The sequence below is a fragment of the Thunnus albacares genome, chromosome 4, assembly GCF_914725855.1.
Source record: "Thunnus albacares chromosome 4, fThuAlb1.1, whole genome shotgun sequence".
Taxonomy (NCBI): Eukaryota; Metazoa; Chordata; class Actinopteri; order Scombriformes; family Scombridae; genus Thunnus; species Thunnus albacares.
In genome coordinates, this window is record NC_058109.1 from 30,134,027 (window position 1) to 30,151,710 (window position 17,684).

General features: G+C 42.4%; 2 protein-coding genes across 2 annotated transcripts; both read right to left on the bottom strand.

Annotated features, from left to right (window-relative positions):
* Window positions 1-6,940: 6,940 nt before the first annotated feature.
* On the bottom strand, window positions 6,941-9,556 carry avpr2b.1 (arginine vasopressin receptor 2b, tandem duplicate, 1). Its single transcript, XM_044348864.1, has 2 exons — window positions 8,239-9,556; window positions 6,941-7,663 (listed from the first exon to the last, which is right to left on the bottom strand). Exons 1-2 carry the CDS (start codon window positions 9,101-9,103, stop codon window positions 7,455-7,457), a joined length of 1,074 nt encoding a protein of 357 aa, XP_044204799.1. The 5' UTR covers window positions 9,104-9,556; the 3' UTR covers window positions 6,941-7,454.
* A 576-nt stretch (window positions 9,557-10,132) lies between these two features.
* Window positions 10,133-17,639, bottom strand: trnt1 (tRNA nucleotidyl transferase, CCA-adding, 1). Its single transcript, XM_044348863.1, has 8 exons — window positions 17,412-17,639; window positions 17,090-17,219; window positions 14,574-14,767; window positions 13,776-13,914; window positions 13,520-13,646; window positions 13,156-13,349; window positions 11,810-12,063; window positions 10,133-10,381 (listed from the first exon to the last, which is right to left on the bottom strand). The coding sequence occupies exons 2-8, from the start codon at window positions 17,217-17,219 to the stop codon at window positions 10,136-10,138; spliced, it is 1,284 nt and encodes a 427-aa protein (XP_044204798.1). The 5' UTR covers window positions 17,412-17,639; the 3' UTR covers window positions 10,133-10,135.
* Between the last annotated feature and the right edge of the window lie 45 nt (window positions 17,640-17,684).

Here is a 17,684-nt window from a genome sequence, read left to right on the forward strand (position 1 = left end):
AGTAGAAAAAGAAACTCAGTGCTAAGTGTTACTGTTGATCACTGCAGATGGCATGATTGTCTGATCTGGGCGGTGTTCAGTCAGTGTTCCTCTGTTGAGGCATTTTATCTCTTGGCAATGTTCAAAGTGCAATATCTGATTGTTAACCTCTGTCGTGCCCATCTGCTGTTATGGAAATGCATTTTTTTTTCAAATCTAATTTGGAGGACATGAAAATGTATTAAATCAGTTCTTGGTATTACATGCTACTTGTTTTTCCAATCCTAAAACTGTATTTTTCAGGGTCTCCATGGCAACAAGCAACTCTTAAGTATTTCACCTCAGGCCCACAATCATTTTTCAAACGTAGCACATGACAAAAAGTACAAGTACAAAATTGATGTCATGTTCTTTGTAAAGCAGTGACTACATGCTATGTTATTTAATGTGACCCTGAATGATATGGAAGCATCTTTGAAAGAAACTGATTTTCTTCTCTTAAGTATTTCACTTCACACACACACAATTGTTTTTTCAAACATAGTACATGACAAGATACATTCAAGTACAAAATTGATGTTATGTCTTTTGTAAATCAGTGACAACACACTGTTATTTAAATGGTGGGTAAATTACTTTTTGAGTTTTTGAGGTTTTCATATCATTCTGTAGCTTCACATCAGTGTTCCATATGTATTCAAATCCGAAAATTCAAATTTCAGTCAAAGTACATATGTTTTATTGTCAAAATGCTGTTTTCCCAAGCCTCTCTAGGCTTGGGAAAACTTTTTTCCCATGTGACCTGGCGTAGGTTTCTGCATGCCCAGCTAGCTATCATTGTCCCCGGTTTGCGTAAACACTGGGCTGTGTTCACCGTGAAAAGTCTCTGCAGACAGCTAGCCTGCCAAGCTAGCTTGTCTGAACATGACCCCTACCTCCCCACCAGTGACCACCCGGTTGAAAGCGGAGGGGAGAGGGAAGTCACTGCGGAGGTGACAACGTCAGCTTGGGCTCACAGCTGGACATGGCTTCAGTTCCCCTGCCAGAGGGAGACGTCCTGGAATTGGACTATGGAGAAGACGAAGATGATGCCTCGGATATCCTCATACCAAAGGATGGAGAGGACGATGACATTTTCATCACTCCAGTCCAGGCTGCGCAGCCTGAGACCTCCGCTGCCTTTCGGGATGGAGATGAGAGCAGCACACCAGCTTCTCCTCTCACCAGCTCGGACATGCTCGACATATGTAGACGTGCTGCAGACTGACTGGCCATCCCCTGGCCTGCTGTCATAATGGAGATTACCACATCCTGCTATGAGGGGAAGAAGTTGCCCTTGGCTAAGAGTGCGACAGAACAACTTCTCCTTGTCTTCCCTGAGCTGCTAGATGAGGTTGTGCGTTCATGGAAAGACCGCCCTTACAGCAGCAGGAGCCCGATACCCGGTGCCTCGTCCCTCGACTGTGACGCGATGGAGAACTGGGGTCTGCTCCATATGCCTCCAATGGAGCCACTCGTCGCAGCCCACCTTCCCCCCCAGCTGTCAACGATGTCCTCCAGGAGCCCCGCACTGCCGTCTAAGTCTGACCTGTTTCAGCCAGCCTTGACTGAGAAGGCTTACAAAGCAGCAGCGCTTTTGGCTGGAGCGCTTAATGTCCTCTCCATGCTCACAGCATACTGATATCCTGGACATGCCCCTCTCCCTGGAGGGTATCTTCAGCTCTGCACTAGCTTCTATGCAGCAACAGTGTGAAGCCAAGAAGAAGGAAGATGAGGCTCTCCAGCTTTGCCTCCCTCGGAAGGCTCTGGTGTCCACCTGTGCAGCGCAAAACCTTCACACAGGCTGCTTCCCAAGTTCCGCAGTTTAAGATCTCAAAACGACCAAAACCACAGCCCGCCCGCCTCCCTCACCCAGTCAGGAGGCCGGGACCATCTGGCCCAGAAAAGCCCTAGCTCCAGCTGCAGCTCTGCTGGCACGACCCGCTCAAGCTGCCAGTCTCCACACCAGGAAGAAAAAGAGAGTGGCTGGAAAGCCCCTCTGTCCACCGGTGATGCAGCTGGACATTCCCCACTCTCCAGCTCCACCTGTTCGGCTTTCATGTGTGCTTCTGTGGTCTGTGAGTGGACGTTGGAGCGATGGTCTCCAACAGTCTCACATAAATTTTCTGGAGCTCTTGGTGGTGTTTCTCTCCCTGAAACACTTCCTCTCGTCTCTCACTGGTCACCATGTCTTGGTGAGGACGGACAATACGACGACAGTGGCGTATATCAATCGTCAGGGGGGGTTACATTCCCGTCAGTTACACATGCTGGCACACAAACTGATCCTCCGGAGCAGCACGTGTCTCCTCTCCCTGAGAGCGATGCATGTCCCAGGGGCCCATAACACGGGTGTCGACCTGCTGTTCAGGGGCGCACTAGTATATGGGGACTCTGAACCCAGAGATCGTGGAACAGATATGGATGCACTACGGTCGGGCTGCAGTGGATCCGTTCGTTTCAAGAGGACACACGTAATGTGCACTGTTCTTCCTGCGCAGCATGGATGCTCCCTGGGTGTAGACACACTAGCGCACGCCTGGCCGCACAGGCTTCTCCCTGTCTCCCAACCGCTGATGCCTCCATGGGATTTGGCTGTGGTTCTGGAGGGGCTTAAGGGCCCTCCATTTGAACCACTGGAGGAAGCGAACATGAAACACCTGTCCTTCAAGACAGCCTTGTTACTGGCTCTGGCTTCGGCTAAACGAGTCAACGACATCCATGCACTTTTGGTGCATCCCTCATGTGCTCAGTTTGCCCCAGGTGATGTAAGGATGACCATGAAGCCAAACCTGGCCTTTGTGCCCAAGGTGGTTGGTTCATGTTCTCCTATTGATGTTGTGGCTTTCGCTGCTCCACCTGAAGAGCAGCAGTTGCACACATTATGTCCAGTTTGTGCGGTGTGCACATGGATAGGACAGGGGGTTTCAGGAGGAGCGATCAGCTGTTTATCTCCTGGGCTAATCCTCATAAGGGAAAACCTGTAACTAAGCAACACCTCTCCCACTGGGTGGTGGAGACGATGGCTTTGGCTTATACGAGTCAGGCTCTGCAGCCGCCGGCGGGTCTGCAAGCGCACTCTACTCGTGGCTTGGCCGCATCCTGGGTCTTATTCAGGGGAGTTTCTGTTCAGGATATTTGTGGTGTGGCAAGTTGGTCTTTGCCTCTCACTTTTGTCTGTTTCTATATGCTGGACGTCTCCGCCCTGTGTGCAGCATGTGCGGTCCTGGAGTCCTAACTGGAACTGTTGGTTGGTGGACGCTAGATAAGCTTGTCTGGCAATACAGGAGCTACCACATCCCATAGTGAAACGAATATTATGAAAGAGAAGTTTAGGTTATTTACCTAACCCTGGTTCTCTGAGTATTATGAGTGGGATGTGTCACCCAAGCGGCAACCTCAGGGGCTGAAAAATGAAACCAATGCGGAAGTGCCAAAAACCTGCATTCTATCCAATAGCCATCAGGGGGCGACTCCACTGGCTGCAAAAAGAAGTCCGATTGTATGGAAGTCTATGAGAAAATGACCCTACTTCTCACTTGATTTATTACTTCAGTAAACTGTTTCCTAATGAGTTTATGGTCTCAATTGCTAGTTTCAAGTCTTCTTCAATACATCATTTTGTAAATTATGGTCCCATTTAGAGTGAAATAGACGATACAGCTGGGTATGCTTTAGGGCATGGCTACGTCGTGATTGACAAGTCGCCACCACAGTGACAACGTTGCTTACGTAATGTAACCATTGCGTATAGGCGTAGCTGCTGCTATTTCACAGTGTGTTTTTAGTTCACTAAAGTTAATTGGAACATTGTGGTCGCCTAAAAAAAGCCTTGTTCAGCATTTGGTTGTAATGAAAGACCCATCAATGAGTCGGATGATCAGTTTTTCCGGTGAGTACATTTTGTTTTAACAGTTTTAGGCCTGTTTTTCACTAGCGAAAATTAGCATTAGCATTATCACTGTTAACCATGGCTTGTAAATGCATCGTGCTAACCAAGCCACCTTCTTGTCCAAATATGGTCACTTCTGGCTCCAAAAATCAAACATGGCGACGGCCAAATCCAAGATGGCGATGGTCAAATCGCTACATTTGAGACTTCAAAACGGCAGTTCGGCAAACCAATGGGTGATGTCACGGTGACTATGTCCATATTTTGTTACAGTCTATGGTCTCATCAGACAACCCCTCTTGCTTGGGCAAGTGAGAAGAGGTGCTTATCTTGAATGAGACTGTGTCGTCCGCAGCAGCTATTCAATGTGGGTGGCACTACCTGGTGTTCACCAGCCAATCAGGATTGGCGTAATGAGATTAATGCTTCTGAGGTCTGCAGCGAGGTGTGCATAATATAGTGAGACATTTCACTCAAATTACTCAGAGAACCGGGGTTATGTAAATAATAATAATACGTTTTTAGTATGAAATTCCCTCTTTGCTCCCAGTGGCAGTTTTTTATACTGAGCCATGGCAGCTAAGGATGAGGCATTGAGGAATCAGGAGGAACCTCCCTTATTACTATGTATTCCTGGGTATGTGGGCATAAATAAAGCATACTGTAATTACCATGTAATAATGTGATAAGTGGTTTCTTGTTCACTCTCCTTTCACTGCAATTACAAGGGCAAGGGCATGTGGGCTGTAATATGTAGCATTACTTACTCTTGTATGATTAAACTTCACCACAATAAACACTATTAAACACAAAACAAAATATGTCCATCTTAATGTTGCAACTGAATGTACAGCATTTTTTGTTTGGTTAAAAATCTCTGGCTCTGAATGGAAGCTGAAAGCCTCTGAATAAAGCTGAATAGGCCTGGCTTATATGTCATGCAGTATGTCAGGTCTTCAGTTCTGCAGTAAAATCATTTGTTGTGTTTCTTCCCAGGTACCTACCAAGGTACCCACTGTTAGGTTAATAATAGTAAAAGTTGTTTTTTTCCTTGAAAACTGTTATTTTTGTGATTCTTTCTAATCAAATACGAATGTTTAATAAAATATTGAGGCTATAGGGTTCATGTAGCATAGTTTAAATTAAGAATGATGCCATGACCCATCAACCACAGCTCACCTCACCTCCCCTCCTCTCTGACCGTTGAGCAGCTGAGGACGCTGCAGTGGTGGCTGCTGGTCATTCTATTAGCGTTAAAGGTCAGAGTTGAGTCCTGGCCAGCTGCCAGACAGTCGCTGATGAGAAAAAAAGCAGAAGACTCATTGTTGGAAGATTTCTGGCAGATTTGTCTGTGCAGCTTGGTGAAAGCATGGAGTAGATAACTGCTGTGGATGTTTCAAATTACATTTTTGTGGACCGATTTCACTGGAATGTCACACACAGGTCTTCACCCAGAGTCAGTGCAGAGAGTGAAAATTAAAACATGCACAGTTCATCGCGTCATTCCTAAAAGAACTGCCATGTGCCAGGTTTTGCTCATGCATCTCACCCAGCTGTGGCTAATGAGATATCTGTAAATCACTGAGACAAAACACAGAAATTATCCCTGAATAAACGTCTGTCTGTCTGACACCTGATAGTTTCTTCATCTTCCATTTGGAGAATGGAACACGAGGAATCTATCAGGTGACACACAGTATTGCAGAAAAACAGAAGCCTGCAGAAAACAAGATAAGAAGGAAAGAGTGTGACTAAGACCTTTTCATGAGTGCAAAGAAATATTTCAGCCTAAAGTCTTAAGGGACATTTTCCTCAAAAAAGGAAAGAAAGAGAACAGTCACATGAAAAGTCATGACAGTTTATTTGGCAACACATCAGATATTAACACCCCTTATCAGTCAAGGGAAAAATCCTTGAATAACGTAAACATGTTGGGACATTTAACAGTGAGCATCTTCGTGCATTAAACATCTGAAGATACTCAATATTTAAAACAAACACAGACCAATCTCTTGTCTGATAACTGACTATTTCAACCAACAACTAACAGATATCATATGTGTGATCATATATACAGATGTGAAGTAGACTGAATAATCACATCCAAAAGACATACAATACATACAGTATAAGCTATTAGATATTTAGAGGATAAACCACATTCACATGTGAGTGAAACACTTTCAAATGACAGTATGTGGATGCATGTTTGAAAATTGGAGAATTATTACTCATTTCACAAAATCAGTTACATAAACCTCTTCGACGAGAACAAAAAAAATCACATGCAATCAGAATATCATAATTAACATCTTAATCAAATACAAATTATGTGTCCATTTCATAATTCTTGTCAATATTTGTGTATTCTGACAGAAAATAACCCGAGCCATATTCTGTGGCTCCTTTAGTTTCATTTGTCAACATTTTATGCCACCATTAGGGTCCACAGCTGTGCTAAATGTTAGTGTCAGCATGTTAAGATGCTCGCACTGACAATGCTAACGTGCTGATGTTTTGCAGGTTTAATGTTACCATGTTCATTATCTTAGTTTAGCATGTTACCATGGTAACATTTGCAGAGTAGCACTAAACAGAGTGCAGCTAAAGCTGATGGACATGTCATTAGTTTTGGAAACATACCAAGTATTTGACCTGATAACGGTGCTAGATGAAAGATCAGATCATTTACTGACAATCCATACAACAGTTGTCAAGACATTTCCCTCAAAACCACAAATTTCAACCTCATGGTGGCACTAGAGGAAATGTCAGGGGATGACAAACTCATTGCAATACATCACCTGAGAACCATGAATGTCTGTGACAATTTTTTTTGCCACTCCCATCAGGATAGAAATGTTTCATCATAGGATAAAGGTGATCACTCAGAACAACTTAGTATTGATTTGCAGTGACCCTACCCTCTAAGGGGACAAGTGGACCCAAACCATGCCAGCAAAATGCCCCCCACAGCATAACAGAGCCACCAGATCCCCTCACTGTAGGGGTCAAGCATTCAGACCTGTATCGGTTTTTCCTTTAATTTGTCACCCATCTGTCCATATCTACATGACACACCCACTTGTTAGGTTTAGGCATGAGCAGTGAGATGGTTAAGGGTCAGGGTAGTAAAGTGGGCGTGTCGTGTAGGTCTGCAAGACTGCAGATAGACACTTCTTGACAATTGTGGTTATAGGGCTGGCCCTGCTGTTGTGGTCCAGCCAAAAATCTATAGAAATCTTTTAATATTTTAAATGTTTGTGTTACGTAATAGTGCCTTTATAGGAAGCTTATTTAATGTATCAGTGTAATATTCCTTCAAGGACTAGTAGTGTGTCTGGTACTCCATACATAATGAGTTTGTACTTTCTAACATTCAAGTGTCTCCACAATGTGATAATGTGGTCTCCCTACAATACACTGTTACTACAGGGAGTTGTAGTTCTGCTGTAATGCTTGTCCTCACAGATATTAGTGGATTTCTACAGCTCCTTTGTTCATGAGGGAACAATACTTGATGACCTGATGTGAGAGAAGTGTCTTATCTGCAGTCTGACAGGCTCTTGAGGCTGATGTACAAGGAGCTGACCATGGTGGCATCCTCCTGGATGGACTCCTTCAGATCAGGCTGGCCCACGCACATCAGGGCCACCAGTCTCTTGGGCAGTTTCCCACTGAACAGCAGGTAGATGCAGGGGTTTGCACAGCTGTTTAGATTGGCCAGCAGCATCAAGATGGTGAAGGTTGCAGCTGGAAACACATGAGGAGGAAATGAGAGGAATACTCAACATCTCTTTTGCTGGAGAGGACTAATTCCTGGTTATGGATGGATGTTATTTTGGATCATCATCAATTAAACTCAGTTTGCCCAGTTTTTCATTTAAAGTAACAACCTTTAGGGCTGACTTAGTAGTGTATTAAAGTTTAGTGAGTTTACATGGAGATGGCACTCTTCCCTGTATATATTATAATTATTCAAATTCATAAATGGATATGTATATTATGATAAATATAGGGTTGTAATTTATTATTAGTCTTTTTAAAGGCTGTTATTATACTTAAAACCACTTACATAGACACATCATAGTACATCATCAATATTCCATGTTGTGAATTACCAAGGATTTTTATTTTAATCCAAGACTCAAATTGCTGTGTTTTTCTCTGGATTCAAAGAAAATGTAATGAAATCTAATGTGATTTTTTTGTTCTTTCACTTGTTTATTTCTCTTCATTTAATATATCACAGCTGATAGTTTGCAGTGATGACAGTTAAATTTGGCATGTCATGTAATTTTATGTCAGAATGTGTCTTCTTTTCTTACTCTGAGTGGGTGCCTCGACGTCCCACACAGACCAGAGCTGCACGGTGAAGAAAGGCGCCCAGCAGATGATGTAGGCGAGCACGATGACCACGGTCATCTTCACCGTCTTCACCCTCGCCTTGGACACCCCTGCCACGCTGCTGGCCCTGGAGGATAGCGGTTTTCTGACTGCCTCTCCGACGTGCTGCGTCTTCATGTGGAAGTTGATGTGCACGGTTCGGCAGATGCGCACCTGGCACACGATCACCGTGAGAACAGGCAAGACGAATATCACCAGAGTTGTCCAGGTCACGTAGGCTCTCGGTCCCCACGGCGTGATGAACTTCGCCCAGCAGTCGTACACACCCGGAGCGACCTCGACCCGCGAGAAGATGAAAACCTGCGGGAGGCTTCCGATGAGGGAGACGCACCAGGCGGCGCACACCGGACCGTTCCAGCGCGCTCTGCGCCTCTGGAAAGTCACCATGGGGTTGCAGATGGCTTGATATCGGTCTATCGTCATCACTACTATCATATAGGTGGAGGCAAACATCCCGACCACCTGCAGGTACTTCACCGCGCGACACAGTATATCTGGACCAACGAATCTGTCAGTGATGTCCCACATGAGTTGGGGACAAACTTGGAAAAACGTGACCACCAGATCAGCCACGCACAGGTGGAAAACAAAGACACGCATCCTGGAGAGCTGCTTCCTCCGCTTCCACAGCACCAACAGGAGCCCGAAGTTTAGGATCCCCGCGGTGATGAAGATGATGGACAGAAGAGCTATTTCCACTTGAGCCAAGCGCTCATCTCGCGGCTCGTCCCCAGATAGTGCACGCTCTAAAGTAGTGTTACTGATATTTACACTGAACCAAGCCATACTTTCACACCAAATACAGCACTGAGTGGCTGAACCCCGTTATATAACTATTCCAGGTGACTGAAGTGGAGACATATTTAAAAAAAAACAAAACAAAAAAATATACAAAAAAGCAATGTAAGCATGTAGAGATGGAGTAGACCTCAATTTGACTTAATTTCATCAAAGGTAGTTCCTAGAAAATAGACCATTGTGGAAGTTTAGTAGGTGAATTTCCAGTGATCAACACATGTTGAGAGTTTCCAAGCGAAAACTGAGGTGTTGGTGAAGGAGAGCAGAAGGCTTTATATCTCCTCATCACTACAGGAGGGAGGAGCAACCTCGCTCCACAACTGGACATAATTATTTCTCACAGTGCCTTTCACATAGATGTAGAGGATTTACACATACAGTACATCTGTACTCTGCAATGCTTGTGCTTGAGCCAAATAATCACCAGCCCAGTCTTTTTCAATAAAAAGTATTATTTTTATAGAGCGTCGTCCTTACAGAAAACATAACAGTTAAATAATATATAATTGCAATGAAACCCAAACAATCAAAAAAAACAAACATCTACTTTCTAATGTTGTTTCAATAATGAAAATAACTATTTTCTCTTTTAACTGTCCTGACATTTTATTTCACTGTTCATCACCGATTCCAACCTCCATGTTTCATTTTCCTTCATCATATCTAACCAGCTATTAAGTGCCCAAAGTTAAGATTTGAACTGGTTGAACATCGGCATAATATCAGCCATTTAATCCAAGGAAGTTGCATAATCAGCAGAACTGTGAAATAAAACATGTTGGTAAATCAGCTGCCCTGGTCTATTACACATATGGTGGTAGCTTTACACGGTGATGAAGATGAACAAAAGTAGCCCAGGGGTAATTTAGGATGAAATTGCATTCATCAGTGGGTTTGCACGTCTCCATTCTTGTAGTGTCCTTTCTCAACAATATGAATGAGTCTGCTCAATCAATACCTGTGAGCAGCACTTTCTGACACACACAAAACCACCTCTGCTTTTCCAGTTGTACCTGCTCATTAAGACTTAACGTAACTGAGGAGTTCGTCTTTGTCCATCTGATAACGACTTTTCTTCCAGATGTCACGGAGCTTCTGTAAGGTGGCACCTATCTCCTTGCCTGAGGTGACGCCCATCCTTCTCAGATCGTGACCGCTGACGGGGAAGCGAGGGATGGACCATCTGCAGAGCTCCGCCAGCAGCTTCTCCTCACCTTGATACTTCAGCAGCTCGCACACTTTACTCTGAGAATCCAGCTCCCGACTCTGAAAAGACACAGTATTATGTGAATTAAAGCCCCTGAAAATGTGGTTTCAAATCTATAATATTAAATATTCATGACTAGATAAGCAACAATCAAAGGTAAAGTTAGAAAAAAAAAGAGACATCTTTATTTTATTTTAAACAATCAGCTTATCTGCTTTATCAGGACTGTGTGGTTTGATCAGATTTTATTGGCAGTGATCTGGCAACATGAGTGAACAACCAGCAACTGTCAACAGATTTTGATTCAAATATTCCTAAATACTGATTAGTGCACAAAAATACATGACATCACGTGTTTCCAACTGAGCTCCACCAACTTCAGAAAGTGATAACAGCATGATTATGTAGGATCACATCATCTGTAACGAGAAGCTGAGTGAATCAACAAGTTTTCAGTGCTGTTAAAGCATTCCAGTTATTCTGTAGTGAAGTGTCATTTTCTTTTCGGTGTAGTCTCTCATCCTGCCTTGTTTAATTCGGCTTTATTTATCGTTCGATCGAATTTTATTGAAGCTAAATCTAGCATCAAATACGCTCATCACATCTCAATATTGCACTCTACATAATTCTATTTATATTAAGATATTTAAGTCAAGATTCCAAATGTTTAGAGAAAAGTCATGTTGAAAATCATAATGAAAAGAACTGAAGCTTAAGGTCTGAGAATTAAAAAGCTAAAATTCAAGTTTTGCCAAATATATGAGATATTATTAGATATATTTGTATATTTCTCATTGCTAATAAAGCAGAGCAGAGAAATTATTCAGTGAAGACATTGTTAGACTCAACATATCCGGGTATTGTACCCACTTTTCCCCCCATCCATCTTGATTTGACTATCAGAACTTGATTGTTTTGTCTGACCAACAGTCCAAAACATATTTCAGTTTATCATTGGACACTAAGAAAACATGTTCACAGTTGAGAATCTGGAAACGGTGACATTTGTTCGCATTTTTGCTTTAAAAAAAAAAAAAAAAAATCAATTTCTCTTGATTCAACTAATAGCTTTCATTCAAAGCCTGTCTTATGACTGAACTTCACCTGGGCTTTTAGGGCTGCTCTCAGCAAAGAAATAATCCCCTCTTCTAAGAGGACTTTTAACATAATGATATGTTGTGCTATTATCTCTCAAAAACAAGCCAGAACTGCATGAAATAACGGGTGGATTAATCATGGCATTACATGTGTTTGTCTATTGAGCTTCAAAATAAGCTCCCATAAACAATGAGTGGTTACATTCATTGGCACATCACAATATGTGCTGATGAATAATCCCTCCCTCCTGGATCATGGTATATACATTCTGGGAGTACTGATTGCTTAAAATCAATGAGTGTATTGTTCTGCTGAGTGTGCCGCTGTAATTTCTCTCCTGCCTGTTTTGTTAAAATGCGCGTGAAACTGGGGGGAAGGCAGAAACTTACATCAATTATAAAGTCAGTGAAGGGTTTGAGGCTGTCGGGCTCGCCGTTGCTCTTGCAGAGCTCCCGTCTGTATTTGACCAGGAACAGAGCCAGATTCTTCTCCTCCCTGGACACCTTCAGTCGGATGTCCATCTTCTCCACCTCCTCTGGGCAGGTGAAGAGAGCAGCCAGGATGGTCATGGGTTTGGGAGAGTGGGTTTTGGCGTTCTGCCACACTCGCTTCATCTCCTCAACATTGCCATCTGGTGGTAGACCTGGGACAGACAGGATGGGCAGTAGTGACTAACTATAGGCTAATTAACATGAATACCTGGTTGACCAACAGGTGCAGTTTATGTAACATTGGTTAATTATTGCATTAAATGGTCACAATTCAGTTTTTATCATAACTAGTTAATGTAATACTTAACCAACATTGGTAACATTTAGCCTGGAGTATTGGTAACATGGTAGAAGTCTTATGAGGTTACCAAATAACCCAAGAAGAGAAGAGTACTCAAGTCATTGAATCATCTGTCTAGTCCTAATTAATACCAGAGCTTACAGTGCCACAGAACTCAAGAGGCATTAAATCCACTCCATCTCAGGGATGGAACAACACTATTGATTCCTCTTAATGACGCCTGTACTTTGCAAACATTATCTTAACAGCAGATGCATGTTGTCTTGGACTGTTTTCATGAGACTTGAGTCATGAGAGGGAGAAGATCTTCTAATGCACTGCCACATTTTTACCAACCTGGGATACAAGGGTACATTTTAATATTTGCAAACACTTATTTCAGGTAGGGATGATCATCATCAGTTTATCAAAAAGGAATCTTTACAAAAAGCACTTCAGAATTGGATTGATAGGAAGAATTATGATCAGAATACTGAACTGACAAAATCATTTTAAAGGGAAATAATGATACAAGCACTCACTCAGCTCAAATCAGTTTCAACCAGCAACAGTGTATGTCAAGGTTATTGTTTCCCATGTGTAAAAAGAGTAGTTTGACATCTTGGGAGAGATAAGCGTTGCTTAGCATAAATACTGGAAGCAGAGGGAAACAGCTAGCCTGTAAAAATGACATTTCTTATGGCTGTGTTTGTGGTTGTACTTTAAGTATTTTTTGAACTTTGGACAGAGCCAGGCTAGCTGCATGTTATCACTGCTGTCTTTCCACCTCCGATGACCGAAAAGAATACTTTGACAAGGATACTTTTTCACACACACGGAAAAGTTTTACTTTTTTAAAGACCACTGTTAGTGAAAACAAATAAATAAAGCTGAGTGTGCAGTTATATTGTTATTGTAACATAACCAGCGTCTCTTTCATCGCCCATTTCTGCCCCTTTCTTACCCATATACTGGGCCAGTTCCAGGCTGTACATCAGCTCCAGCAGATGACTCGCATGGTTGCCAATCACCATCTTCTTCAGTTCCACCCAAATCCGTTCTCCTGATATGGCTGCCAGGCCACGGCCGTTTTCCCTGATGGCGGTCAGTGTCTCAGGCTCGTGGTCATCAGGATTCAAAGCCAACCTGCCGTAGAACCTGTGGTGAGATGAGACTGCTAAGGTTAACACGCTTTCAGGATCTTCTTTCCCTTTATTAGTCTCCATAAAGAAGTTTTACTCCCAGTTACAAGAGAGGGCAAAGTCCCTCTCTCTTTTCACTTTATAGTTTGAATTGAATAAGATGAAAAGTGAAATAAAACAATCCACCTGAAATAGCGCAGAATTCTCAGGTAGTCCTCTTGGATTCTTTGTTCTGCGCTGCCAACAAACCGAACTTTACGGTTCTGCAGGTCTTCATATCCTTTGAAATAGTCGTACAATGTGCCATCAAGACCTGCAAGGGAGGAAAGTAAACAAATAAGAATTTTGAGTTTAATTCCCCACAGTAATGAGTGACAATGTCCCCCAACACATACAAAATTAATTCATCCTCATCAAGGTTCATTTTAATGCAGTGGAGTACCTAAAAATAAGGAATTGATGGTGAGGTCTCTCCTCTCTGCGTCTTTCTGCCAGTCAGTGGTGAATTCCACCTCGGCGTGACGGCCATCTGTCTGAACGTCCACCCGCAACGTGGTCACCTCAAAGTTCTCGTTGTGTAGCTATGAGAGATGATCAATAAATAAAACACAGATGACTAAAAGCACAGCAAAGACTGCCATCATGCTGTGGTAATGCATGTACACTAATAAAGTTGCTTAACTGTCCATGTGCACCAGAACTCATTTTACTACTTTTTAATAAATGCTTTTCATTTTAAATAGTAACTTTACACCAGGCTAAAAACTTATACATCACTGCAGCAAAGAGAGAACTGATAGCAGTGGAGATCAGCAAACACAGAAAAGATTTTCAGCTGGTGTTAAATTGCTCTTGCATCAAAATATCAACAATATAAGCATTTCTTTAAAAAGTAGTCTGAACTTTTTTCCCCTCCATGGAGGGAGCTTTAATTAGCACAGCCATGTCTGGATAATCTTATGCAACAGACATGCTGAGTGGTCATTACAGGAAAAGCACGGGTGTATTTAATAATATTATATTACTATAGCTTCATTCCATTAAATGTTCCTGTGAGACAGCATGTGCAATAACCAAACTGGTAAACCTAAATGTAATGCAGTCATCGTGAACATTATTAGTTCCACCCATAGTTTTCCTGCTATCACATGTGAAAATATCTGCTGTGAAAAAGACCTGTTAGAAAAGTGAAAGCAGGGAATGGCTACATCCTGACCTCTCAGCCAGGTCAGCCTCTTACTCTAGCTGTAATGGTCCCATGCTTCTCTCCTTTATTGTTGATCATCCTAATACCAGCAGTTTGGAACATGCGCTTCATCTCCTCTGGAGTAGCTGTGGTGGCAAAGTCCACATCTTCAGGTCGTTTTCCAGACAGCAGGTCCCGTACAGCACCTCCGGCTATTCTCAGTTCATGCTGGTGCTTCTCAAACACCTCTGGCAAGATCAAAGACAGAGACGTTAGGTAACTTTTTACAGGCAGTGTGTCTGGAGGCACAAAAAATCTCCTTTGATGAGTTAAAGCCAAAGAATCACAGTATTTCTGACTTGTTTCCTTAAAGTGGATATAATCCATACTTCCATGATAACAATGTACAAATGACAATGTATAATGTTGAGGCTTCACTTGAACCGATGAACGTACAGAGAATTATCAGCGACTCTGCAGCTCTCCTCTGCTTAACAGAGCTTTATAGTCAGTTTCAGCTCATTGTTTAGCTGTCTGACTACACCTTTGTTGTTTTGGTTCACCTTCATAGCGTCGTTTTCATCCGCAGCAAGCAGCAGTTTTCAGTGAAAAAAACTCTTAAAATCAACTGTACACTATCTGCTCAGCACCAAACAGCAAACAGACACAGTTAGTGACTAGCAGGTGAACATAGTTGATTGTTGAGCAGCTAAAGACCTAGAAAGTTCCCTCAGGAATTTGACATATTCACAGACACTTGACTCCAAGTGAACAATAATGTTGCTCCGTAACTGCTTGATACGTAAATAAGAAACTATTTGCTAACAAGTTTGCCGTATAAACTTAAAAGGTTATGATATCTCAATGTTTTGTTCACAACTTGTTTCCACTGTCCCCAAGCCGCTGCTTGCCGACAGACAGCTGCTATGTGCCAGTCAGCTCTGGAGGAGAAAGCCGGGCAGCAGAGCCAGAGAGTCAGTGGATACAAGTGGATTCATCTTCAAACTCGCTTCTAAACCTGGTCGGAGCTAAGTTAACAGCTGAGTCACACACCACCTCAGCTGCTTTCAACAATAATAAACATTTTAAATGCTGGTGAATTTATATAATTTTAAAGTTACACAGTATGTAGATATCTGTGTGTATAAACAATAATGTTGCTGCCATATTTATGCCTTTAGATGATGTTATTTTGAGTGTGGATGGAGCAGCTACAATGTTAGCATAGCTCTGATCGATCTGAACTCCATTCAGAAAACAAGCATTTTAAAAGTTGTTTGCTTGTCGTCTTGCTGACAGACTTGACAAAGCATGAATTCAGACTTTTTCAAATCGGCATAAAGATGTAGCTTTCTCTGCATCCATTTGATACATTTATTGCAATTAAATCACAGCAAAATCTAGGTTCATTCAGGCTGAGCTTCCACATCACAGCACTGGTTGGGGACTAGACAGTGCCTGCTGTTGCTCTCTGGCTGTTTGGGGCGAATAAACACAAATGATCTTTGCTGCACCGCTCATGGGCCCCACTATCTTTTCTCCTGCAGAGCATGTTTTGTCGGGGTTCATGCATGCAACAGTGGCCATGGTAGCCGGCACACCCTGTATAAAAGGGCAGGAGGGGGATGGGACAGACACTCAAACCGGCTGTTGTGAACAGGGCTGTTCAGACAGGATGAGAAGGCTGCTGTGGTGCTTCATCATTGTGGTATTTTGACCAAAGCATATCAGACACATTTTATTAAGACCGCAGGGAACTGAGTTAACTTGTGGGAAAGGGATATAATATGGCCCCTTTAACATAAAGAAATTATTTTATCAGAACAATAATTAGGACTAAACAGCCTTTACGTCATGCCCTCAGATTTGAATTCAATGACCAACGCAAACATTATTTTTAGATCCTAATCAATACTAGATTTTTGAAATTGATACCGATATTGATATGGATATGTAAGAGTTTCAAAAATCTGATTACAATCTTTTGTGTGCTATTCATAATACATAAACATATTACAATAAATTTATAATAAAAAAATATTACATTAACACTGACACAAACATTTTTTTAATAAGGATCCCTGACATTTGTTTTCTTACTTTGTTTTATTATATTGATTACAGTTGAACAGTAACCATGTCAGTGCTTTCTGGTAGACAAACTTGTGTAATGAAGACACTGTTTCTAAATTATCTCAAACATATCATTTCATTTCTGTACTACAACTGTCATCTTATTGGACGACATATGCCGATATCCATATATCTGCAATAAGCAAATATAGACCCAGCTGATCTCTCTGTCTAGCTCTATTTTTTTCAGTGAACACTAAGCATTCACAATGTATGTTATCTTTTAGAATTATCAATGGCAAGTCGTCAATAATCAGATCATGGGGCACATGTATTAAGTTCACTGCTTCCTCTTAAACTTGTAGAAACGTTCTTTGCATGCGCTCTCATCCCTGAAACAGACAGACATTAACTACAACTAAGTTACTGACATGTCTGTGGGCAACAAGGTAAAGCAGAGTTATAGGTGACCACATCTGGCCGCAGCTACACCTCACCTGCTAGTCCGTTCAGTCCATCAGTGAACAGAGACTGGAACTCACTGGTCTTCAGCTGCATGGTGAAGAGACTCCTCCAACAGAAACGTGTCCTACCAATCACACCAGGACTCAATATTCTGCGCCACATCTGTGAAAACAACAACAAAACCACACATCATGTGCGTCTGTTTGTATGTTTGGTGTGTGTCTGCTGTTACTGAGCTAAGTTAGCTGGCTAATATCACCGCAGTGCACCTGTCACACTGTTCACACGTTGCCAAAACGTGAGCGACAGCGACATATAAACATGTGCGTTCAAATTATAACAGACAGAACTGACCTGCAACTGAAAGCGAGGATTGTTTTCACACACAACGCAGGAAGACACTTCATGATACGCTTTACCCTTCTACCATGAAGCGTTTGTAGGAAGTGATTCGGTAGCACGCGGTGACTGACCAATAGCGCGACGGTTCGTCAGGCTCAACAAGAGTCGTATCTATATGATAACCCTAGATTTGCGAAAGATCTCGCGAGAGTGATCATTTTAACCCAAGAGACTCGTGATCTTTCGCTAACCTTAACCAAGTGTTTTTTGTGCCTAAACCCAACC